The 27,243-nt window shown below is 41.2% G+C and overlaps 1 protein-coding gene across 1 annotated transcript in view; it reads right to left on the bottom strand.

Moving 5' to 3' along the window:
• Positions 1-16: 16 nt before the first annotated feature.
• The window catches only part of LTK (leukocyte receptor tyrosine kinase), a 161,832-nt gene continuing 134,605 nt past the window's right edge, over positions 17-27,243 (bottom strand). The window contains 16 exon segments of the mRNA XM_040557797.1: positions 17-8,241; positions 8,977-9,067; positions 9,429-9,563; positions 11,070-11,171; positions 11,770-11,862; positions 15,162-15,259; positions 17,644-17,773; positions 19,325-19,389; positions 22,027-22,117; positions 22,960-23,146; positions 23,792-23,902; positions 24,594-24,746; positions 25,250-25,348; positions 25,858-25,969; positions 25,971-26,041; positions 26,911-27,067. Coding sequence (XP_040413731.1) covers positions 7,465-8,241; positions 8,977-9,067; positions 9,429-9,563; positions 11,070-11,171; positions 11,770-11,862; positions 15,162-15,259; positions 17,644-17,773; positions 19,325-19,389; positions 22,027-22,117; positions 22,960-23,146; positions 23,792-23,902; positions 24,594-24,746; positions 25,250-25,348; positions 25,858-25,969; positions 25,971-26,041; positions 26,911-27,067 — 2,472 coding nt within the window. The 3' untranslated portion in view covers positions 17-7,464.

Genomic DNA, 27,243 nt, shown 5'->3' on the forward strand with positions numbered 1-27,243 from the left:
AAACAAACCACACAACAAACACCTGTACAGTCCAGCTCTGGAATGAAATGCAGCTATAACATTTGTAATTAAAATTGAAGGGCCTAAAAGAATTTCTTAAAAAAAAGAGTTACTTTAGATAATACACTACTGTACCAAGAGATCAGCTCTAATAACTTTTTCATCACCTCTAAACAAAACAGCAGTATTAAAACTCAATCTTGATTGTGGCCTGAAAGTTAGAGGACATAAAGTGGGTATATTGTAGGAAATAGTGAGGCATGGAGACATTGCATCCTTAAACAGAAATTGTTTGAAACAGATAATTTTTGCAGTTCACTGCAAATACAGGTTTCTTCTGTGGTCTCCCAGAGTCCTTCTCGAGTTATTTTCATGGTAGTATGCTAATGAGTTTTCCACTTTTTCAGGTTTTATTAGCTGTTTCAGAGAGTTTATGCATTTTTTTAAAGTTGTGGTGAGCCTTCTATAGCAAGCATGCATATTAGCATTCCAGATGCCTCCTAACTTTGAAATTGCTACGAGATGACAAATCAATCTGTGATGACTTTCATACACTTAATTTAAAAAAAAAAATCTTCCTCCTTTCCTGCAGCCAACAGGTAAACAAACCATCCATTAGCAGTGCTTAAAGGGAAAAGCAGGTAAATGGGTCCTACAGGAGAGGACTTTAATAACGAGAACTTGTCTATAAGACTGCAATTTCAGAGAGGGAAGGAAAAAAAAAAAAAACTAGAGAAGTTAGACATGAGACTGTTAAGGTGATACAATTCATTAGTGGTCTGCCTAATTACTCTTCAGAGTTGAATTCTTTCTTTTTTTGTTATCACATATATGGAACTTTTGTACCAGTGCAACGTATTTTTGGGGGTGGGGTGTGGGGGGAGGATGTAGAAGGTAAAAGTTAGTTGATGCTCAAATGTTATTTGGGACTTTGAGACAAACTTTTAGAATTAATGTCCAGTTTTAAAAGAGAAGTAGAAGCAATGTGGTACCAGTAGCTCCAAAAAAACTGACTGCTGCTAGCACCTCAAAGGGTGGTTTGCAGTATATAGTCTTAGGGGAAAACATGAGAAGTGCTTTATTGCTGTGCAGTAGTTGGAGAGGTCAGGAAAATAGAAAACCTCTGCTATAGCAGTCCCTGCTCTGGAAACCCTTTCTAAATGCTAAATAGTTTTAGCAAGTTTGTTTTGAAATGGCCCTTTGGCTTGTCAAAGGGTTAGAAAGGAAGAAACCACAATCTAACATTCTGCTGCTGTTACAGGAAAGGTGAAAAGGAGGAAGCTTTCCATTAGCAAATGCCAAGTGTAGGACTGCAAATGAGGACTGGAGCTCTCAGGGGCTGGAGGCTAGGCACTCATGAGCAAATTATCACAGGGTAAGTTAGATACCTTGATTCACATCAGAAGTCCCAGAGTGCCCGTGTATGTACACTCACGTGCTACTGTGAGGAAGCAGCATAGCTTTCTTTCACTATGGGTTAAGTTGCCTTGAACAAGGTTGTATTTATGGGAGGGTCAACATGATGCCTTTGCACAGGCATTTACTGTACGAGAGCTGATGCATGACAACCAAGGCACTTGCTCACATACAAGTCTAGAACACAGTTCTTTAATGCTTCTGCTGAGCTATTGCCTCACTCTGGAGACACTGAAATCACATGCGTTTCCACAGCATGGTAAGATATGCTGGTCCAGAGGCACCTTGGTGCTGAGCAGCTAACCTCTGAGTTAGGCACCAAGGTCATTAAACTCACTAGTTAGATGCAGCAACGTTCAGTACCGTAGCTGCTGCATGCCTGTGTGAATCTAGCAGTAAGACTTCTCTTCCCCAACTTTGACAATGGCTTTCTTTTTGGCCTTGGATAACTATCCTAGGCCTCAGTTTTGTTCCCATTTTACAGATGGGAATAGTATGTACTTACCTCACAGGAATGGTGTGAGGCTGTATTTCATTATTGCTTGCAAGATGCTGTGAGATTCTTTGGAGGAAGGTGCAGTATAGAAATAAACAAACAAATACATCAGATAAGTTTTTAAATGATAGGTGTTAAGGTCCCCCCAGATATAAATTTGGATTAAATTTAACCAAGGTGATGCAAATTAAATCCCTCTTTATTTTATACATGTGGAATATTCACTTACCATCTGATCCACTTCCTATGATAGGGAAAGATTTCGATGGGAGTTGGACCAAACCATTAAGTATCTCAGAGGGCTCTTGCTTTTTTTTTTTTATTGCTGTAGTTATTATTTGTTATGGTACTGAGATCAAATGGCCTGTATCATCCACAGTGCATCTGTTCTGAACACTACAATGCAATGCTGACCATGGTCACTTTTGACATTGACTGTATTGACTGTTTGTTACTCTGAAGTGTGTATGCTAATAAATAAATGAGACTGAAGGAAAAAAGGGCAAAGACTGCTTCTAGTCTTTAGCAGCCAATATTTCCTAAAACAAAACTGGTTCTAAGACCTTTAGAAGCTAACATTGGAACTTGGTTCCCAATACTATTTGGAACACGTGCTTCAGAGCCCAGTCCACACACCGTTTGACAGCTTCCATAGAGGTAAGTTCTGTCTCAAGAATCCCATTCCTCCAGTATATTTAAAAATAATGCAGAAAAAGGCACTTTGTACACTCAGGGCATTTGCTTTCACAGGGTGGTCTTGTGTGGCAGCAGGGAGCAAGCAGTGCCCTGCTCCTGGAGTCAGTCCTCCTGGACCGGCAACGTTTCTCAACAAGACCATGTTCTCTTACCTGTGTGCAAAGTGTATTTAATGTAGAGGGAAACAAGTAGTCACCACTAGTGTCTCTTTATTTTGTGTTGCAAATGTAAAGTGTACATTTGTCCAACTTTAAGTTGCGTAGAAGCAGGCTCGTCATCTCCTTGTGTACAGTAGTCACCCAAAAAGGTAAGTTGGCAACAAGTATGGCATTGTTCAGAGGTAATGACAAATCAAAACCAGTTCATTTCAGTGAAAATGTCATGTGATGAGACTGACATGTTAGTGATACCATGCCTAAGGTCCCTGCATCAGATTAGAAACAGTAGGCAGCCAGAAGCAGGGTGAGCGAGCCCATGTCTGCCAGGTCTGGCATAATTCTGCTGCTCAAGGGACTGCGGAAATGTGAGCCTTGCCTGACACAGCTGAGGAGATGCAAATACTTTGGGGAAGACCGGATTCCCAGCAATTCTCTCCTATTTCAGGTAAGGAGGGGGAAGGGTATTGGAGGTGGAATAAGTTACACTTGGAAAAGCCTGTAACTATTTAATTATACTTCTGAAGCTGTCTTAGTGCGCAACTGCCCGTTAGGAAATTAGGAGAGAACTTACCTCAGGAAAAGGGTATGAACAAGTGGGACACCTTAAATCTGTGCACAGTTAAAAGTTCTGTCTGCTTAAAGGGAAAATGAAGATGCAAAACACTTGAAGTAGATGAGAGAAAAAATAAAGAAATGGGAAGCAAGAGTATCAACAAATATGCAAAGAGAAAGGCAAATTGAAATTTGCAATATTATTTCATCTTTTTTCTTATAGAGTCCTCTTTAAAAGGTAGTAGATATGAGGCTGTATGAAGCAAAATAAAGTACTAAAATCCAAAAGAAAAAAACACCTATACATACATCTAAAAATAAGTTGTTAGATAGACTATGTTAAAACACAGACACCCAACAGGAAGAAAAAAATATTACATTCCTACAGATGGCTGATTCTCCAGCAGGGAACTGTTGGAAGACTTCTCATATGGAGTACAGGACTGAGTTAATCCCAGTCAACGGCTCACGTCATTTCTCTAGGAAAAAAAATCATTTTTGGCTTTCAATTGAAAAAGTAATCTACACTAACTTTGACGATATGGATTCAACTCATTCATTATGCACTAGGTGTATCTCCTAAAAAAACAATTTGAAGCAAATGGTATTTTGAAATGGTAGAATTTGGGCACTATAAAATCTGTAATCGTATGAACGGTCAGTCTCAGAATTGTAGGAATTGAAGGCTGTAGTATACATTGAGATTGTTATTTTACTTTTTCAATAATATGACTTCGACAGCATATTGCATTTCAGCATCACTGTAGGACCAATATTAGTATTATTTCCTTCACTATCTTCATTAAAAAGTCATTATCGTGATGGTTTTTATGAAGTAGCTAAGAGATCAGATACAGAAAAACTGTTATGGGTCAAAGTTTCATGGCAACTATACTGACAGAAGTTTGTTTACCTTTATTTCCATTTGAGGGAGTTAAGAGCATATAAAAATGCCGGTTGCTAATGTAGTTTCTTCTAAAATTCCCAGCTATTTCTTTCAGTGCCCCATTTGGTATGTGCAGATCCATGTTCTGTCTTGTTGCAGAACACTGCATCTGACTCAGTAAATCCCTGAGCTGCATGCTGTTGTAAATCAGAAAAGTACTATAGGAAATAGTCAGTACATGCTCATTATACTCTTACGGTTGCCTTTCAACACCCCCACTGTTGGTCAGTCTCAGAGATGACATACTGGGCTGGATGGAGTTTTATTGTGGCTCAGCACAGCTTTTTCTCTGCTCTTCCTGTAATTAAGTACATTGACTCAACTATTTATTCAGTAAAAACATGTACGTTATCCAAAGTGCTGGACTGACAAACTCACATTTTATGAGTAAAATTAGGAGAGAGTGACACAAATCTGCCTGTGGCATTGGTGAATAGTAGAAAAACTATAGTTCCAACTTTACTCTTTTCTCACTTAACTTTTCAATATCTTACCTCATTTTATCACTGTTTGCCTTTCTAAATTCATGAATTAAGTTGAAGCAAATGCTGCGTATGGGGAAAACAATGGTAGCTCAAGGTGCGTAACCATGTGGAGCAGGGATCTCACCTGCTTCTTGCTGGAATCCTAGCGTTATTTTATAATCATTTCCACATAAACGTCTAAGAAATGTCTATTGCCTGCTTGCCTGCTACCTTATAAAAAGTCTACAGGAAGAAAAGGTGGTACAATTCTCAACTTCCTATGACTTCTAAACAAGTCCATATTTCACTCCTCAACACCAATTTCCACCCTGTGGTGATTGCTAGGGAGAATTGAAAGCAGAGTTGCCACTCACCTGCAAATGCATGGTCATGGCCACCAGTGCTCCGCTCAGAACAGAGCCTGCCACAAACAAGTTCTGGAAAGTGATCTCAAGTCACATCCATTGCGGTTGAGCTAGGACCACTACACTCTGCTGCAGCCTTATCACATATGCAGGGAGAAAGGGTCCTAGTTGCTGGTGCCTACTCACAACAGTTGGTGAGTTTGATAGCTCACCCTTGGGTGAAAAACTACTACAGCACAAACCACAGGGCTAACATAATCCAAAAGGTAAGGTTGCTGAAGATGAGGTGGTGTTAACCCAACTAGCTAAAATTAGGTTTATTTATTCTTGACAAGCAGGTTGCAGAGGTGGCCTTCCTGAGATATAACCAAAAATGTTAGCCTCTGCAGGGGGAAAGAATGAGTACGCAAATTTCCTGCTAACTCTGCCTCATCTAGCCTGGCTGTAGCAGCTTCTGGACATATGATAGGACAGGCAATGAGCCAAAAGGGTGAGTAGCTGCCCTGGCCACCTGTCACTTCACAACATGGATTTGGGATTTTTTTCCATACCATACAGTCATTGTTAAAAGGGTACCATCATCACCAGTCAGATCTGGAAATGAAAGTATATAAAACTACTCATTCTAAAGCCAGAGGTATGTATAGGACTATAGGAAGCTAGGAGCAAATACAAAGCCAGACAAAGCATGGAACCTGAGCTGAGGGTGTGCACTTCACTGACGAGGTGGATTCAGACTTCACTCTGTGCTGTTCTGTACCACACATCTACAGCGACCATCCCCGAATGACGCAGAGCACATGAAATCTGTGGTCAAAGCAAACTCTCTCCTGCCAACCCCCATCTTCAGACTGTGCATACAGCTATCACCACGCACGACACCTGTACCGGGGCACCTCTTCCCTCAGAAGAGAGCAAGACAGAGTCTACAACTGACATCTTGGTATACAACTTGATTATGTGTGAAGGCAGCACGTAATTTGCCATTGCAAGTTGGCAGTGAAACCTTCAGGAGTGGGATGAGGACAAAATGCTTCTGAGACTGTTCTGGCTTAAACAAAATGATTTACTTTTTCAGTCTCCTTGTCTTGCAGGCATTAACCAGTAAACATCAGTTTAGACCCTAAACAGCAGAAGAAAGCATTAGAAATCATCTCTCTTCAGAACAAACAACAGCTACCTTAACCAGCAAGTCAAAGGCTAGAAGAAATGACTATCTGCTCAGGTGTGTGAAGCCAAGGCATGGTTTTAGCTTTCTCAAGTAGCTGAGCTATTCTGCCTTGCTGTGGAAGGGGCACTGTAAGGTAGTGCTTGTACTAAACAGGTTCCCCTTCACTCTACCCCCCCCCACCCCCCTTGCATTACCCTGTTCCTACCTCAGAGGTGTACGGATTAAAACCGAGAACAACTCCAGCCCGCAAAAACACTACACAGTTACCCTAGAACTTCAGCTGCTTATCAACATAGCACAGGAAATTACTGCTGTATATTGAAGTACTTACAAAAAATGAAGTTCATCCCAAGAAAAGTCCATTAAAGATAAAGACAGTCCATTTTTCATCATCCCATGTGGCTCACCCTTTCTTGGAAAACCACCTGTCCCTTCCACACCAGGAGCTGTGAAGAACTCAACACCATGAGGTAAACAGCATATTTTCTTCACTATTCAAATGGATGCCATCAACTCCCAACTATTTTTTTTATAGTAAATGTATTTTCCTCTTCATCGCTTGTTTTCAAAACACATGCTCAGAGGATCCTGGATATTTTTTTTCATTCTTCCTGCTGCTTCCAATTTGAGCAGTAGCTTCATGTTTTTCCACATGGTCTGCTAATGAAACAGATGCAAATGTAGCTGCTATTTATTTACATCCCTGTTGCTGCATGAGCATCATTAGAAAGTCATCAGGATGGCAAAAAAGCTCTAGGGAGTATAGAAGCCTTTGCACGTTGGTTGCTGCTGGCACAGCATGCATTTTTGGTTTCATAAGTCAGAAAGAAGAGCAATCTATGTTGGTCATTTGTTTCATCCAAACACTGTGGTTGGATGATAGGTCTGTTTCTTTTCACCTGAGCAGATTGAGGAGGAATTCTTCCATTAGGTGTTGTATTCTGAATCAGAGCAGCAATGCCGTTGTCCTCTATAGCTAAGCTGGTCCAGTGGAACACATCTGCTGGACAGAGATGGAAATGCAACTGTCTTTAATGATTTGGGAATCTGGCAGGTAGAAGGAGGAAGCAGATCATTGCTGATGTTGAAACATCACCCATCTGAAGGAACTTAAATGGAGGAAGTAAGTAAAATAGGAAGCAGTTCAAGTTTGCTCTTCCTGACACACACATTCCCTGATCTTTGGAAGAATCTTTCCTGTTATACTGGTGTAACACTCAGGTCATCTGACAAAGACAGACCAGAGTCCCTCTCTCTTGCTGTTTTCTCTGTTTTATACAAGGGCTTCTCATCTGTATGCAGACTGGAGTTCCTTAGCACAGCTGCTCTGACCCCTGCCAAAACTGATGGCTGGTGGTCAGTGCTATAGCACAGATCATCATAGGCATAATTTACATTGCCACAGGGGAAAGTCTGGAGTTTCACCAGTTCAATCCCACCAATATCCAAGTGAGGGCAGTTGCTTCGACTTGGAGATGCTGGAGATGCCCGAGAACTAGGAGAAGAGCTGCAATTCCCATCAAAGCCTGAATCTTCTCGCTCTGGAGTTGCTTTCAGCTTGGAGGTGGGGCTCAAGTGACAGATGTTCTCTAGCACCCAGGATCCATAGGTTGGGTTCCAAAGGTTTTTTGTTTTGTTCTTCAGTCTGTGGGTTGGTGGATTGCTGAGTTCTAACTTCTGGTTTGAAGTCTGCTGGATCCAGGACCCACTGTTGAAATCGCTGAGGCAGGGCAGGCTGGGTCCTCGAGCAGTCCGGTTGCTCAGGTTCTCCACCAGTAGTTCTTGTGGACACTGTACAAGTTTGTGCCCAGCATGGTGGGAGTCCAGCGTTTTAGGTGTTGTCTGAGGTGTGAGAGAAGGGCTCACCAACAGGGGCACCATCCCACTGGAAATGTTTGGGCGCATGACTGTGCTCCCTTCATCCTCTGGTGCTGGGCTGCACTCCACGGGCAGCTCGGTGTTGATCACATCAGGGTCCTAGAGGAGAGAGGATTACACAAAAAAGCATAACCATTTGAGCACCTCCAGGGTGACTGACACACCTGCATTTTCAGAGAAATAGCGGTGAGAGAAAAAAAAAAAAACTTCTGGCAGAGACTGACATCAGGTTTGGGCAATATTCCTGCACATCATATAAGCATGCTGTGATAAGCATGCTGTGTGCTGTTAGAACATGCAAAAATGCTCTCTTTTTTATGTGCTTCCTTTGAACAGCAGCTGTACTTTATTGAAATCAGCAGCTAGGCTAGGGGTCACCAGGTATGTAATGTTCTCAGGCAGGTTGGATCCAGGAGTCTAGCAGTAAAATGCTACCAGATGGTGAACTCACTGTGCCATCTCCCACCCCCCCCTGCTCCCAGTTCAGCCATGGCTTTCAAGCAGCACTAGACAAGGTCATAATATGGACCTTGAAAGACATGAGTACCTTTCCATCACAAAATGAAGAACATTTTGCTATTGAACAAGCTGAGAGCTGGAACTAGCCACTTGCTACAATATACACTCGTTTTGGATGCCTTGTAGATGGGAGAGCTAGGATACATTAAAATATAAATGGAAAGAGCAGGTGAGTCAATAGCACCATCACAGTTGGGAAAGCAATCAGATCAGTCTGTCAGGAGTCATAATCTCGGTTTAGTGCACTAATACTAGTGCCTTTGGATGCCTGGCACTCTGTGGATTATCATCCATATGGCTACCACGGGCCAATACCTGTGTGCAATACTTGATTCTTTCCAGGATGGTGGAGAAGTTTGGCCGGTACTCTGGGCTGTGCTGCCAGCACTGTGTCATGATCCGGTACCTTAAAATGAAGGAGGAAAAAAAAAGTATCAGTTAAGAAAGATAATTATGAAAAACATGTTTCAGTATGAAGTGATCATGGGTCCAGAAGAACTGCATTCAGTACATGGTTCTAGGGAAGAGAGCAAAAGTAGATATGTCATTTCTGCGTCCTTGGATCCCAAGTCATTAGGGGACCACTACTTAAAGCAGATCTTGTGGTGTTCTAAGTTGTGTACAAGAGACAGTGGCTCAAGAGATGTGCAGTAATACCTGGGTAGTAGCTGGGGCAAACACCATTCCCTGACCAAAGGTGTCCAGCTGCCTTCTAATCTGTTTGGTATCCACTATTCCTTAACTTGAGGGAGTGAGGAAATACTTACACTGGCCCTGGACAGTTCTTTGGTGGGTCCATTCTTCCTCCACTGGTGACAAATTCCAGCACTTCCTGATTGGTTTTGCAAGGATAGGGCATGTAGCCCAGAGAGAAGATCTCCCAGAGCAGCACACCAAAGGACCTGTGTCAGAAACCAGCCAACAGTACCGATTAGGTTTCATTTGTGCTCCACAAACCTGGAACGAACCTTTGTAGGTAAAATGACAGCAACAACCTTTTGAAGCTGTAGGACAACCATAGTAACGTGCAATTAACATGATTACAAGCCAGCCTTGATATAAAAAAAGATCAAAACCCATGCTAAAGCTCCAAAAGTAGCTTTGCAGAGGTTTCAGCATATTTGAATAACTCTGAAGTTGTTCTTTCTGCTGCATTTGTTATTTCTAGAACAGAAAATGCCACAACCCTTTGCTGTGTATGGTATAACTGAAAAGAAGAACCATTACATTTGGCATGGAGATTCTTACCGTACTCTGAAAGACTTAAGATGTTTGAATCAGTGTCTGGGGAGAGGGTGCTCAGGAATAAAAGCAAGAGTCAGAGTCCTCCAAGACAAAGTTGAAAGGCAGCAACATATATTTTTTATGTTACGATATTGTAGCTCTCCTCTATTTTTTTTTCCTCCACATCTACAGGTCAGTTAGGCAGTGCCACTGAAAATAACTTACAGCTTAGACCTGGAGAAGTTAAGGGGGTTCTGCAAGGACTTCAGTAGGGACAGAATTTCACAAGTCAGTATTTGCTGCAAAGGTGGATGAAATTGCCAGTACATGCACATTGCTTCTAACAGCCTATTACAGAAACTGTAGCACCTTCCTTCAAAATATTTAGTACTGGCTGCTCACAGTTATATTCTGATACACAATCCCTTGTCTTCTGGCATCACCAGCAACTTCAGGAAACTGGGTCAGTGTGGCATTTAAGGTAATGTCTCAGTTCAGAATATTGAAGAATCTACTGTATAGGAAGAGAGGCGTTCTTAAGCAACTGGAAAACTTCCATCGCCAGCACCTTGGCATGAATGTGTCACTGTTGAGGGGGAGCTCATTTTAAAGAAAGATCAGGTTGCATGAGGAGTCAATATATAAATATTGTTTCCTCAGCAACCAGCAAAGACTTCTGCTTAAATCTACTGTCACTTTATATATAACAGAAAAAAATGATACAAAAGAGTAATCCTACACGGTATAGAGAGTCATTTACAAGATGCATGAGTGGGCCTTGCCACCAATAAAAACTGAGTGGCAGATACTAAGAGCTGAGGGAAGTGTGTGATGGTATTGGCCTGTATTTTATGCGTTTGTCTGAATTTTTAACTGAGACTTGGGATTCTAAACTTTCTTCTCTTTGTACTTCTTGATTACCCTTGTACGATACTCTGCATTTATCTATGACTGTTTGTTGTGCCCTCCATTTACATTAGATTTTTAAATTCTCACATAGAATTTTTTAGCCATACTTAGTGCAGAGGGAAGATATCTACTTTTTTTTTTTTTTTTTTTCTTTTTAGGACATGGGAAATTCTGATATCTTTAAGGGTTCCTGTTGAGCAGACATTTTTTCTTAGGCAGTAAATATCTTGACCCTTATCAATGAGTAACAGAGTTCATTAATAGACATTTGTTACCAGGTATCAGTCTTGGAGGTGAAAATACCCTCTAGAAAAGCTTCTGGTGGCATCCACTTGACAGGAAGCATAGCTCTTCCTCCTTTGCGATAGTAACTTGCTCTGGAAAAGATTAAATACATGCCACACAGTCTGAAAGGGCTGAGATGTATAAAAGATCCTATCACCACAGCAACAGGAGCTGGAGAGAGTGGATGCAGCAACAGGGGCCAAATGAGAAAAAGACATCAACACAAATAGTACTTCTGAGCAGCGTTTTATACCATGGCTGCAGCTGGGGTGGAAACTGAGGATGTTGTAGGTTCATAGCTGAACCAAATTTGCTGATGCTTTGCACAGGGCATTGATACAGCAAATCTTCTTGACATCATAAATTTAGAATTATGGATTTTTTTTTTATTTTTTAGTTTAAGATTATGTGTGGTCAGCTATCCAATAAATTTGCCTGTGTTTAGTTTAGCATCCATGTGTGTTTGCAGTGTTCTCTACGGCTCAGTCTGGAATAAACCAATTGAAGTGCATTGGCTAGTAGGCATAAATGTATTAATTTACAGTCTTTTAACTCCAGTTAGTTAACTGGAAATCAGATTCAGACATGTAACAGACAATTCAGCTGCTTCAAATTCCATAAGGCAATTCAAACCATTGAAATTGATGATGATTACTGAGTTATTCATAGGACAAACAGCCTTTCACTTACCTGTAAATATCCCTGGCCATCCCAAAGTCACCAATTTTGGCTATTCGTCCTGCTCCAGTGCAGGTCAAAAGGCAATTCCTTGCAGCTATATCTCTTTAAAAAAAAATTAATTAATTATAATCCAATTTTAAACTCGTAAGTAGCTAAGGGAATAGAGAAAGAATATTAAACCCAGTCCTGCAAGTCTTAGTTGAGTCATCCTTACAACAAATTAAGAGAACCTTATTAAAAATAAGAACTAATGCTAATTACATTATTATTTTCATTAACCACAATTATTAAACTACATTTGCATTACAGTTTCTATTCAGTTTCTCTGAGCATTACCCACTACCACCTTCTTTCACTAAGGCAGAAAGCAGGGTCAGTGTCAGAGAAGGTACATGGATCCAACCTCTTTTGCTTCAACCCCATCATGACAACCATGTTATGACTTTATGCTCTTTTTTTTTTTTTTTTAAAAGAGTGTTTTTCAATGGCATCTTGGCAGTGCCTCTATCAGTGACAGATGTGATGCTATGAGAAAGTCTTAGTAAACTGCTTGAAAAGTCAATGTGGGACCAGATTCAGTAAATTGTTGCTTTGTTGCTTCTGGCAATCTCCCATGGAACCAAGCAAGGCTACATATGGGAGCAGCCATTTGCTGGATGCAGGTTTAGCTTGTGACAAACAGTAGGGATGACTGCATGGCCATGACTGAAGGGTTTGTATTCATTTTAAGTGTGTGTTCTGAAAAGGGACTCATTAAAAATCATAGCACTGTGGGGGTCCTGTTGACTGCCAAGAAAAACAAGCTCCTCAAACAACTCACACGTTCCTTCCCACTGCCAGCCTTAAAAATTCCTGCAGGATTTGGAATTCAAGCTTAGCCTTCTCTTCCATCATCATCTGTGACTCTTACATGACAAGACCTGCCTTTAGTGACATCTCCACAACTCCACTACACTACGTTTCCCTCTACTATGCCTCTTACTGGTACTGATAACCTTCCCTGCATTCCGCATCCATTAACTCTAAGTAATACTGATGACACTAACAAATACTGATACAAGATCCGAATGAAATTCCTTCTATACCAATCTACTGAACTGTTGGCTAGAACAAAGTGAGTCCCTTCCCATGTTGCTTATACTAGAGATCTAACCATATAAAACTGAGCCAGAGAGTTTTTCAAAACACAATGTGCTCCAGTTGAAAGACAAGCCCTAGTTTCTTCCACTTCTATCCTGAAATGGAGACTGGTTTTGAGCAATACAGCTGGCCTCTCCATTTGTTGACACAGATTTTAGAAACTTTATGTGGTGACTACTGGGCTCAGTGACATATGATAAGAAAATCAGGGAACTTCTACCTGAAAGGAGAAATGAAAATTGTTTTTATAAAATACTTGCAGAGAGCATATCTGTTGAGTTTCTGTTTGACTTCTTGCAGCACAAGCAAAAACTGGTCTTAAAATGAATTCGAAAGATCAGGGTGGGTGGGAGGATGAAGGATATTACTATCACATTATGGATTATTATTTTTAAAATAATGCTGTAGTGATTAACTCTGGTGTTAAAATTAGAATACAGATTCTCTCATGTACTTACACAGAGATCTGAAAGCTAAAATTTGCAGAATGCTCTTACTGCTGTTTTTTTTATGACAGAAGACTCTAATCCAGTTTCAGAGGAACTTATTGTTCCAATATAAAGGAGACTGAAAACTGTTTATTTCCTTTTCAGATTTTTACCAGATACTGTGTCTGGTCTGTTGATAGTTCAGGTGTATTTTCATTGCCATTTGTAAAAAAGATACACTTGTACATGGGATAATAATTTTGTTCTTCCTACAGTGGTTACCTCCAGTCATTCTCAAGCCAGATCATTCCCAAATTAAGATACACCCTGAAGTGACCTTCATAAAGGCTCTCTAGCATTGAGGCCCTGTGTTCTCCAGATACTTGCCCTGGCCTTCCAGCTTTCAGGGACCCGCACACAGCCCCTTCTTCCCATCAGCCTTTACTTGGAAACCTGTCAGCACAAGAGCTCTGCCGGGCAGCCTGACACACAGAGCTTTCCCATACACGCAGCACACACTGTCCTTTGCATCCAGCCAACCCCCTGGTTCACCTGAGATGGAGGGAGGAAGAGAGGCCCCCTGCCATCGCCTCTTCAGCTGTGCCCAGACAAAATCCTTTTACATTGCACTTTTCTTCACTTTACACGTACTACTAATCACCACCGGTTGAGAGGTTCTACATCTTTATCTGCTAAACTTTAAATTAACTATATTCTTATGCCCATTTTAATGTGTGTGGAATTGAGGCACTTGGAGAGGAGGAGACTTGACTTGAGGCCACATCCTAAGCCTGTGGCAGACATGGCAAAAGATTTTCCTTTCTTTTATCTTTCAGTTGCTGTCTCAGATGCTCTCATTGTAAGTTCATAACATCCTATCTCTCAAGCTCATGGCTTTTTGCTCTCACTGCTGCTTGTCACTTGTGTCCCTCCATTTCTCCAGTCTCTACCCACCCTTGCCTCTTTGCTCTGTACAACACCATGTGTACGTACACATGGTTGTTTGTGGAGGTGAATCAGTTCTCTAGTTCTCTGCTTGCATGACTGCGGGCTGCACATAGGTTTAGTCGGAGCCTGCACAACCCTCTGGGGTGGAGGCCTCTCCTCTCCTTTCATTTACAGATGAGGGCCAAACTCAGCATGCAGTTAATTTTTTTTTTTTTTTTTTAACTTTTTAAAGCATGCAGTAAGTAATTCAGTTGCATGCTATGCCTGAGAACATTATCAGCTGAAACAATTCTTAATCAAAAGCAACAACAGTCCAACATCCAACAGGGAATTTTTAAAAAACCACCTATAAAAACCTTTACCTCTTCTATATTTTATTCATACTTGAAGCCTACCATATCAACGTTTTCTTGTTGAACAAAGGAGGGAAAAAGGAGTGAACAGACTATGTTCTCCTCAAGATCACACAGCAGGTCAGCTGTTGGGAAGAAAGTCTTAGAGTTCTGGTATTTTTCCTCCTGTTATTCCTGTTCTACCCTACTGTAGACAAAGGCTCAAATATTATGGGTTGTCCTGTGCTGATGGGACAGGCAGATCAGAAAAGAGAGAAATGATACCTTATTCTTTTACAAGCTAATAGAATGACACTACCATCTAGTGGACTACAGGGATAATTTCAAACGTGTCTACAGTGTAGGCACCTGAAAATTGAAAACACTTGAACCACCTGAGAACATTCACTGCAAATGGGAAGACTCCTTTCTCTCCACCAGTGCTAAGAATGGTGCAGAGCCTAACTCCTACCAATGCACTGCAAACAGAAATTGCAATAGAAATTAGCATGCTTTCAGGGGATGTATGTCGGAAGGGACTGTTTCTCCTCACCTGTGGATGAAATGATTCTCTTCCAGATATTTACAGCCACAGGCAATATCCCTAGCTATGTTCAGCAGGTCCTGCATTGTTAGCGTGGATGGTTGATTCTGGAAAAGAACAAACAAAATGGTAAGGGAAGAATAGTAGACGAGAAGAACGTAGTAGAGGCAGGGGATACTCAGAGAGAGGCAAAGGGAAAGGGAGAGATACACATACACGGTGGGGGAAAGGTTAGATGAGTCAGGAACAGAGAGGAACACAAGCAAATTAAAACGAAGAGTTAGAAAATAAGTGAACTTTTATTTATATCAAAAATTTTCTGAAGATTTCAGTTCTCCAGAGCACAGTGCTTGAGTAAAAGCTTGTGAGAGATTTATGGTCTGGCCTGAATAGCCTAGTAAAGGGCATGGGAGAGAACTGTTCCCTAGTGGTGTTGGGCTTTATGAAATCAAAAGATAAACTGGCTTAAAAAGAGGAATGGGAGGGAACAAACAAACAAACAAACAACACTTTTAAAGAGTTAATAAATTAGCAAATGAACTCAGAGAGAAGGAGAGTAAAGATGCACAAATGCACATCTCTGCACCAGCACTCAGCATTCATCAACTTATCTGTTCTTGTGGGAGGGCAGAGAATAAATACCCTCAGGGGCAGTATGCAGAAAATGGAGAAAATGGATGCTTTATCACCGGACTCTGGGACTGGTACTAGCCCTTCACAATCTACATTTCCCTAACTAACAACAATAAAGAAATCTCTCTCCGGGAGCCCTGCTTATTTTCATATAGTCATTTATTTCCCCGCAGGGAAATTTCCTTGGTGTTTCTCCAAGAACTTCTGTATTGCTCTTGGGAAGGGTGGGGAAAAATTATTCCATTGCTCATCAAAAGCCCGAGAGATACCAAATAAATTGTTCTTTTCAAACTCCTTTTGTTCCTGTATGCTGTTATCTCTGTAATTTCTCATGCTTGAACCACATAACATACACTACAGCCATTGAGCACTGTTTTTATTGGCTAGGCAAGTCATTGTACAAACCCCTTGGATATCTGCCAGGAAGAATTATTATAGTTATAAAGCAGGAATTTCTGCTGAGGAAATGGGGAGGAAATGAAGGAGGAGATACAGTACCACAGACTTCGAGACCTTATCTCTGCTCTGGGATCCCTCTGTCAGAAGACTGATGGACATGCATTTTCTTTGCAGCCATGGAAACTGGTAGTGAAATACATTAATGATGGGGCTAGTTCTGTTTTCAGAAAAGGTGTACAACAGGGTCATTTGTTGGTGTACTGAGGGGAATTCAACTATTATATTTGCTATCTACTAACATAACAGCTAACATATTGGCAGGTTTGTTTTCACATGATATTTAAGAAATAACTGTTCTTCATAGTACAGCTATGCTTTATATACAAAGAAGAATATTTATTATTCTCTGTTTCCCCCAGACTTTATCTACTCATAGAAACTGTACCACTTTCACTATAAATGGCAGAATTAAAGATACACAAACTCCTCTGCGTGGGTGCTGTTTTACCACTGTAAGTGTGCCTAATTAGTATATTTACTGCTGTATGAGGAAGGGATTAACCTAGATCTTTTAACAACATATTAATACTGGCATAGGAATATATACACATGAAGCTATACATTGTTGTAACTATTTGGGGTGTATGTGTGTGCAGAGGAGAAGCTGTGTAACTGTGATGTGGGAGTACAAGAGGCACCAGTCGCACTCCTTCACCTCATAAATAAATACATACATACATAAGAAAGAGAGAGAATCGTGTCTAGCTTTTACTTTTAAGTCGCCACTCAAGCAGAGATAGGCACTCAATTCATTGTCCAGAAACACACTGTTAAAAAGCAAGAACACATATCTGGAATTGGCTATTGATCATTCCAAACACCCACTATACTTGGTTGACATCAATAATGTTAGAAATCAGAGATAATTTTTTTTTTAAACACAAAGATTTGACTCGATAATTTCATTTGCATTGATTTAAATCCCTGTCACAGTGCTACATGTAGGCACAGCTCTTTAGGGAGTATAAATTTGTATATCTCTATACGATGCTGATGTACACCTGCAGAGGACCTAATGCTGCAAATTCCCATTACTGGGTATCAGTGTTATGACTTCAGCTCCTCACACACTATCACAGTGCAGAGAAAATAAGGCAGACAGTGAGGAAAGAAAGTCCATTCGTTTGTACTCCAGTTGACAGAAAACTCTGGAATGGCAGGACAGGACTTTACTCTTTCTTCCTGAGTTACTTGTAGACTAGAGTTCTGGCACTGCTTTCATTTTCTCTCACTGCCTCGCTTGCTCAATTCAAGCAAATGGACGTGTGTCCAGAGGTTTGTAGGAGCTGGGACACAGAAATAGCCCTGCTGGGCTTCAGTGTCTTTATATAATTCATAAAGATAAGTAAAACCAGCCTTACTAAAAACAACCACAAGCCTAGCAGGAAAATTATCTTACCACCCTGGGTCGGTTCTGCCGAAGAAAACTCTTCATATCTCCTCCAGCCATAAGCTCAAGCAGAATGAAGCGAGGCAGCGTCTGTAGGCTAACACCAATGCACTGCACAATATTTTGGTGATTGAACTTGCTGAAAGACAAGATCACAGCAACAGGAAGAGAGAGACAACATTAGTACGTGGCCAACATCCATCACATTCACTCTGCCTTGAGCTTTGATGACCTGACTGAAGCAAGTTACCAAACAAATTCTAACTTTAGATGCCTCATGCCTCTCAGATGCCAAATGCCTCTCTAGTTATGACGAAACCAAGATTGGGGTTCTGCCTGGCTTTTCCTATGAAAAACATTCAATAGAAGGTATGAAAAGCTGGAAGCAAAGGAGCGATTTCTGTTTGTGAAGACAACTTAATGGGTGCACTGACTGGAGGATGGGGGTTAGGTGAAGGGGAATGGAAAGCAAAACTCTTCAACTATCCAGATATTATTGGCATGTGTGAAACAATACCCTGTCAAGTGGGGGGTTTATTTCAGTATTGGTTATTTTAAATACATGACTGTCCAGTTTGGTGGACTCAGTTCAATATCTGCAAAAGAGAGGCTCAGCTAATACCTACTGCAGCAGCTGCTCAGGGAATGGCTTTCTGCCTCTTACAAAAGAAAGCTGAGATAGTCAAGAAGCTCAGAAAGACTCAGTCATTAGAAAGCAGGATCTTCCTTTGGACTGTCATTACCCAGAAAATACAGGAACTAAGAATGAAAAGAAAGTTAGGGAAGAGAAAGGGTCACGTACTACTACAAGATTCAAAGCATTTTATAATTGACTGAAACTGTGCTTTAAAAAACATCAGTTTTACCTCCTGTTCGTCTGCCACTCAAACTTCTTTCAGACTTTAGGAAGTGGCACTATGCAATGAGATTTGTTCTTGAATCATGCTTTAGCAGCAGAAAAAGAACATTTAGGTATAAGTTGGGCCATGTAATGAGAAGAAGAGGAACTTCATCTTGCCCAAATTTAAAATGGGTAAATTCTGATTATTTGCAATCACCCTTGACTATAAAATTATTTTAAATTTTGTTTTAAGCTTGTGGATTTGAGTTAATGAAGTAAATTCCAAGACTGGAATACCTGAAGCATATAGGTAGTGGGAATTTAAGCCCTAGCATCCGAGTATAAAAGGTTACCACCCTGGCACAGGGTCTGTGTTGTACTATCTCTCATGGTCTTCTGAGTCACTGCAGGGGTGGCTCTAATCTTCAGCTTTCCTGTTGCACAGTCAGCTTTCCATTTCACCATTGATAATTTGTTTTAGCAAGGGCTTTGGTACATGATTTATACTTAGTAAAAGGGCAATTGGATTCCTTGAAAAGGAAAACATTTCAAACACAGAACATGTTTGTACAAAAATGTTGTGCCTTTCTACTCCTCTGAGCACGACCAGCAGAACCAACCAGGAGAAATTTTTGCTGAGACGTTCAACAAAAGAAACACAGATACCTTGTTCAAGATGAACACAAGTAGCTGAAACCAGTAACTCATACACTACTAAAATATCATCTGGTGAAAAACAAGACTGGATTTTCTTTTTTCCAGACCTAAGCATCTGGACTAATAATTCTCATTACCCGCATTACTCCTCTTCCCCCTGTCCACCACCAGTCTAAGAACCTTAAACTATACCTGATAATCAGTGCTTCCATCAGAAAATCCATCTCATCTTGCTCAGAGCAGACTTCTGGAAGTGTCTGTTGAGAGGTAAAGAAAGTGAAGACCATCCCACCAAAGAATTTAGAACATTTGGGGGAGCACAAGAAAGAAAAGAAAAAAAAAAAAGAAGCATCACATGACATGAACATAAAAGACTTCAGAAAGATGAGGAAGGCCTCATCTTTTCAGTGCCCAGTTTATTGAACTGCATTTGTCAGTTAAAGGAACAGGAAACGGGTGAGCTACTTGGAAGTTTTTTTTTGTGTGTGTGCATGTAAACCATGTGTAACTATGTTTGGAGCAAAATAACTTCAGGAAAACATTGACAAAAATGTCAGTAAACACTTTAAAGCCACAGGTGTGAATTTATTCTCCTTTTGTTATATGTCCACACTGCAGCACATGCTTCCATGTCTTACGACACATACAGTCACCTGATTTATATAATTGTGTCACATGGGCCTACAGCTTTCTCTCCTGCCAGCGGATTTAGACATCATCTGCCACTGATAAATGTGAACTGAGAACGCAGGCATCAGGAGCTGCAGTGCCTGCTACTGTGCCCACTGTAGCATTATAGGGTGATTTGACCACACCAGTGTGTAGTTCCTGTTGCCAAACTGCACTCAGAAAGCGGGGGGGTGTTTGCTGCTCAGCGAGGAGACCCCGTGCTTGTCATTGGCAGTTTGGGCTACAGAAGACATGGTTGCATTTTGCTATATAAAACAAGTGATTGCTTCACATAGGACAGTGCTATTAAATAAATTGGATGGAAATTGGTCTATTAAATAAATTGGTGGAATACCCACAAACAATATGTGTAGTATTATTGCAAATATATATTTTTTATTAATTGATAGCCTGCACCTGCTTCTTCTGTAAAGTCAGATTAGGGCTGATGCTCTCTATTATGATGCAAAATGAGCACAGCCACATCTTGGGCCCCATGGGTACTCTCAGTTACCAGCAGGAGAGAAGAGCAGCCTTTGGTGATCTTCAGGGCATCCTTTACAGGGAACTGGGTGAACAAGTGGGCAGACAGCCCCTTACAAGTGGCCATCACTGCTGAGATTTACAAAACTGGTGACATCCTCATGGGCTTGTCACAGCTGAACAACACACTGATCTCCTTCTGTTGGGCACCGTGCTGTGGTACTTCCTCCAGTACGGACAGTGAAACTGAATTGGGCAGTTAAAACTACTTGTGAGTGTCTGTTCTTGGTTTTCATACATGTAACGCATGATCCATTTCCTTTTCTCCTCTTTTTTTTTTTTTTTAGAGGTTTTTGAAAGACAGAGTGAATAACAATAGGACATCTTTCTATTAATGAAAGCTACATTTTGGGTTGAACCCACAGAAGTAGATTTAGACCTCTGAGTCACAAGCTTATAAAAGAACAAAAGGAGGCTATAAGCATCCTTTACTTCTGGGCTGAGTAACTGGCAAATCCTGAGGCAACAGCAGTAATTTCACAGAAAACTAGCCTGTTACCTCTTGCCATTAATGACATGGAAAATAAGGATGATATCACAATATATATTCATAGCGGCATATTTAATACTATGCAACACTAAGAAACTGCCTGCAAGCTTCATCTGTGGTAGGCAGACACTACTCTCAGTGTAAAAGAAATGTAACAGTGAAATAATACAAATTTTGTAATACAGTAATGCCAAATGAAAAACTTATGAGAAAACACTTAAAAACTGAAATGCAGAAGTAATAATATACAAGCATTACTCTAAATATTTATTGTTTCCTGTCAGACATACGGTTCATACTAACACTTACCAGGTTTTCTTTTTTATATGCAGGATTTAAAAATCCCTTTCCAGCTGACAATGCTGTTTGTTGTTAGATTTTTTTCCCCTATTTTTTTTTTCTTTTCTTTTTTTTTTTTTTTTCTTTGAATGTTCCCCCGCTATTTGGATCGGTAAATCACTGTGGCAGAAAAGCGCAGGACAGCAGCTCTATTGTCCTAGTGGAACCGCCAAGGGCTCTCAGCAACCACCTCAAAAGGAATTAAATTTCTGGGGGCAGACCAGATTCTCTGCTGGGGTGAACTCAAGGTTCTGTGTTGATTTCAGGGGAGGTATATTTATTTATGATGATTGATGATTTATTTTATTTTAACTAACAGTATAAAGCAGTCTAACCTCCCATCTGAGGGCACTGCTTCTCTCTCTCCTGAGCACAGAATCATAAAGTTTGGAAAAGACCTCCAAGATCATCTGGTCCAACCATCCCCCCTACCACCAATGTCACCCACTAAACCATGTCCCTCAGCACCACGTCCAACCTTTACTTAAAATCCCCAGGGACAGTGACTCCACCACCTCCCTGGGCAACCCATTCCAACACCTAACAGCAACAGTGGTGGAGGCTACAAAAGAGATTGCCCTTTTTAGGTTCTTATCCTAGTTAGATCACAACTCATGGGCATTAGGCATGCAGTGAACAAGATAGATGCTTTACTTTCAAGCTGCTGCTGGTGCCATTCAGCTAAAAAATCAAAGTTTATAACTCTAGATGTAGCAATGTGTGGAAACATGCATCGTATACACACGTTTGCCATTATACAAGTAATGAGCATGAATCTCCAACTGGAATGGCAGTAAGATAATATGGCTCTTACTGGTAATTACTGTTGTATACAAAATTTGTGGGTACTGACCTTGATAGCCACTTGAAGAGGATTGGGATCTCCTGCAATGCCTACCACTGTTCCCTCATAAACCTCACCAAATGCACCATGTCCTAGTGCCCTGGGAGAAAAAGAGAGAGAACAGATATTACTGTGTCCCTGTACCAAGCATTGGCTGAGCCCTTCTTTTTGTCCAGTCCAAGAATAGGTATAGAACCTGCTGTAAGAGATGGAATCAATAACCATTTTCATCTCAAAGCCTCTAAAAATAACTTCTCACTATCTTCTTTTTCTGTCACTAAACCAGGGAGGTTGGACCCTCAATGGTTCTGAACAGGTCCCTTCTGACCCAAAACATTCTATAAAACAAAGCAGTCCTCAATCCTAGGGCCCTGACACAAGGTGTGGCAATAGCAAGGCAAGAAAGAACTGGAAAACAACATATAGCAGGAGCTGCAGGCTGATCTCTTCAGGAGATAGAGTAAGACAACATATAAGAATGATCAAGATTTTCCTTTCCTTATAGCTTTAATCAAGATCATCTGGACTGTATGGAATAGAAGACCAATCTAGTGTGTATTTCCTTGTGACAGGAAATGCAGAAAAAGAAATACTGCTATAGATTTGGAAGGGAGCTACTGCCAGGTGTGAGGTGTAATCCAGGACATCACACAAGAACAGAGAGGTGAAATACCCTCTGCTCTGTATGGGAGCACTGAACAGAAGACTCATGAACTTATACCTGCGCTTAAGAGCTTTATGGAATCAAAATATTTTAAAGAACATAGAAAGCATCACACATCACATTTTTCCTTGCCTGGACTAGGTGCTTCCCAGGAGGCCCTCAGTTTCTTGTTCTGGGTGCTTGACAGTGAATAAAACAAGTGTGTGAGCTCTACCTCTGCCTTTGGTTCAGGGTGCCTTTCTTCTGTGCCAAAGAGCAGCCCCTGCAGCAAGCCTTACCGAAGCAGAGAGATGTTCTTCCGTGGGATCTCCTTCAGCTCACTCAGAGTAGCAGCCTTCCCTGCGAAGCAGTAGTTAGGGTTGTAATCTGTCATGATGGCCGATGTGCGGATTTTGCTCAGTTTGTACTCCGGGCTCTGCAGTCGTGCTCTGGCTCCTTCCAGCTGCTGTTTCTTAAGGTGATAAACTGAGGGTGGGGAGGCAAATATAAATACACAAAGAAGATAAGCACCTGGAGAAAAAATACAATACTGGCCACACAGAACAGAAAGAAGAACCCAAGTCAGTAACTACAAATGCTCAAGAAGTATCTTTAGCTTGCCAGCATCACTCTCTTCACATCCTGTAGCGATTTAATACTGAATATACAAACAGTCCCTGCAGTCCTAATCATGGAGAAACTTAGGTTTCCCCTGCTTCTCTGTACATTGGCTGAGGAAAGGCTGCTTCACAAGACACCTTGCTGTTATTGAGTCCCAAAAGCCATACCTCTCCCCTGAATGAGTTATATATTTAATTACAGACTGTGACTTCAGTCTATATAGCAATGGCTGCTAAGGAAGTGCCTGCAAAGAGGGCTTTCCAAGCTTTCCTCTGCAGCAAATACCAGGACAGAGCAGTCATTGCCCTTTGGGATTATGCTTGTGCCTAACTGCAGGGTAGTAATATTTCCTATCGTTTCTTTCTCTCCATCCCTCTGATCAACCTGGGAGACCAAAACACACTGGCTCCAAGTATTAGAAGTAGCAGCATGTGGTTGGGTGGTCCCCTTTTGTCTAATTTAGTTGGGTACAGCCAAATCAAATGGTGATAAGAAATAAGTTTTTCTTACTGATAGAGAGGCTGCCACAAGTGAGGATCATTCCGAGCACTACGATCACAGCCACCACAGCTAGGAGGAGTGGGAGAGGCAGGTGTCCCTCTGGGATGCGAGTCTGTGGCACTGGAAAAAGGAAAATAAAGGTGGATTAATCAGGAAACAACCCAAGCTGCAGGAAAGAATCCCTGTCAAGTTTCCTTCTATTTCAGAAAACAATACAGAGATCATGGCCAGACCATCTTATAAAAATTACACAAAGTCAGCCCTGGAGTTTGAAAAAATACCTAAATCATTTTTAAAACATTGTTAAGACAGAAATCTAACTGATAAAACACAGGTTTCTTTTTTCCATTCCCCAGTTTTTTTTATTAATGGATGACATCACTGCTAACAAATTGAAACTCTCTACAGTCTTGATACTTTGGAGTTCTGAGAGACTGTGTCAGAAAAACATAATGAATACCAGACATCAGCCAAACAGGCACAGTGAGAAATTTCTGTGGAAGGAAGTAATTTGTGGCTTAAATACCTCAGCATTAGGTGGTATATTATACAAGAAAGGTATTTACGCTTAAACATCTGATACACTGTGCCCATTCAAGAAATTTCCACTGTGTCCCTTTACAAATATTTCACTTTCCACCTAATCCAAACCAGAATTTTGTATATTAGGATAGACATGCAGCTCAGCGTATAAAGAAACGACAGGAATTTTCAGTGTTGGGTATTTGAATATCAAAAAAGCCAAGAGGAGAGATGACACAATGAATACAAGCATTATCCAATTAGGGAAAAAAAAAGTCCTATGTCTTACCAGTGCATGTGACATTGTCGTTGGCTAGCACAGCCCCTATCTCACATTGACAGACTGGCAGGTTGGTGTCAGGGTCCCTCTTACAGTTGTCTGAGTGGCAGTGGCTACAGTTAAGATAGATCTGAACCTCCACCTCACCATGACTCTCCATGGCTGAATGAGGAATCAGAAAGGACAGACAGTTTTATCTTAGCTTTTCTCATCTTTTTACAGTAGGAAAAAAAAAAAAAAGGAAAGGAAAGAAAAAAGGACTAGGCACATACAACTCCTCTCCCTCCCTCCAGGACAGCAGATACTGTGGACACGTCAAAAAACTGATGGGATCCGGGGTGGGGAAGAAGGAATTGTGTCCCTCAAGCAGAGAGATCTGGAAGTGAATTGACCTGAAAATGTCTGGGACTGAGGATATGCAGTTAAACTGGATGACTGGTGTCTCTCCTGGTTTAGGAGATTGAGAGGGAAAAGGTCCCAGAGCATTACAGACAAATTTAAAACAATAACCACAGCTGAGGAACTGGCCTGCAGAGTGAAATATGCCTGCATGAAACGCATAAAAGGAAAAGGCAGGAGGAGAGGGAGCAGGAAAGAAGAAATAGGGAAGGGAAGGAAAAGGAAGAAGAAAAGAACTAAGAGGAAGAAGTAAAAGTGCATTGTACCTGCCAGGGGATGCAAGAAGATCTCTCCAATGGGGTTCACAAAAGAGATGCCATCCTGCCCACCAGCCAGCATATCATCGTTGTCAGAGGCATGCCCCCCTGGAGAAAAAAAGAGTATGGTTAGCTGATCAATGCTGCAAAAATGTGATGCCTTTGAAGTGTCACATTTGTTCCTGCTTCTAAACACCTGCAGTCACTCTGCAGCCTTTCAGTGATATTAGTATGTTTAACATCCTTGATGGATAACACTCATTCATCCCAACAAGTACCAAGACAAGTGAAATTTCTCAGTTCAGCAAGGTTAATATGTATTTGCTTGAAACAGAAAAAAATAAATGGAGCATTTTCCCTGGGCAACTTAAGGACAAATGAAGGGATTATTCAGCACATCTTCCAAATACTAAGTCCTGTAGAAATACTTCTGTAACCTTGACTTCCACAGTTAACTAGAGATGGAGTGGGGCAGGGGTTTGTACAATTCAGGTTGAAGTGTCTGTGAATTATCTTCTGCAGTAGCATACCTCTGCAATGAGAGCTCCAGCCTCTAGCTGCAGGTGCTCTGAATTGTACAAAAATAGACAGTATGACTATTTCTTCATCAGACCTACCTCTGTAGCCTCCACCTCCTCCACCAGAAGTACAAGCTCCTCCTCCCCCACCAAAACCACCAGAGGTGGCCCACTGGAGTTTGGCTAGTGCTTGGGGACAAGCTTGCCCCCCCTTCTCCACCTTCCAGAAGGGACTTTCCAGCTTGAGGAAGCAGAGTCACATCTTGCCAGCCACCACCTCCACCTTCACAATCAAAGAGTGAGACATGAAAAACAAGAGCAGGTGAGGGAAGCACAAACAAACGTTAATTAATGTGTTAAGAAGTGCCTGCATTCAAGTTAACTATTTCTTAAAGGGTAAGAGAATACACAGACAAGCTCCTTGTTGTCATAGATAATAACAAAGTAGAAATATAGTGCATGACCTGGGGTACCTGCTGCAAAACCAACACTTTAGCGCCAATTTCTAGTGGCACTGGGGAAATAAGGAGCCCACCAGACTCCTTTGGGATAACTGATTAGGGCTTTCAGCCATGCTGAGTTCCCTGGGGAAATTAAAACCAAACTGGGTTTCCTCATCTCATTCTAGTGGTCCCTCTATATAAGGACATTACACAGCAAGAGATGGAGAACCACTGGATTATTTTATTTTTTTTTTTAATTTTTTTGTCTCTTAGGAATGGATTCTAGGCACATTTGTTACAAGATTATAAATAAGCTTCTATTTCTAGGATAATTCCAGAAACATTCTTGTTGTTAGGTTTTCAGGGGAGTAACAGGGAAAAAAAGTCTTCTCTTCTAAGGCCCTTGTTACAGCATGGAGGAGTGCGCTCCACCCCCAATACATCATTTTCACTCTGTGAGTCTTTACAGAGGAGAGAGAAGCCCTTCTATGGAATAGTCTCTACTGGAGCATTCATCACCTGTCCTGTGCATTCTCTTTTATCTAGTGACACACCATATAAAAAGACATCCTTTAGGGTCTACCAGCATAATTCTAACTACTGCTACCACAGAATTCCAAAAGATCAAGAAGCCCCTCACTTCTTGCCTACAGGACAGCTTGTGAATTCAGCCATCAGATTCAGAACTTGTCTGGTTTTAGCATCTCACCTGCTGCCCCAGTCCTCCCACTGACTCCAGGTACTGCAGTGCTGTTCTCAAATTGCTCCAGTGGTACATCATCCAGAGAGTTGTCCTGAGCCTTCAGGTAGGCTTTTCCTCCTCCTCCTGCTGCGATGAGCAAAGGTTCGAAAATCCCGTCCTTCTGCTGGAAAACCCCCCATCAAACATCAGAAAAACTTCATGTCCCTTGGATATGTGAACTTACACAAACTCATCAAAAAGCATGAAAGCAACCCAAAGAAGAGTGGCCCAATGCCAAGGCAATACTCCTGATTGTTTCCTGACTGCATTATAAAAACGCTTTACACAATGTTTCTGTGT

The sequence above is a fragment of the Cygnus olor genome, chromosome 5, assembly GCF_009769625.2.
Source record: "Cygnus olor isolate bCygOlo1 chromosome 5, bCygOlo1.pri.v2, whole genome shotgun sequence".
Taxonomy (NCBI): Eukaryota; Metazoa; Chordata; class Aves; order Anseriformes; family Anatidae; genus Cygnus; species Cygnus olor.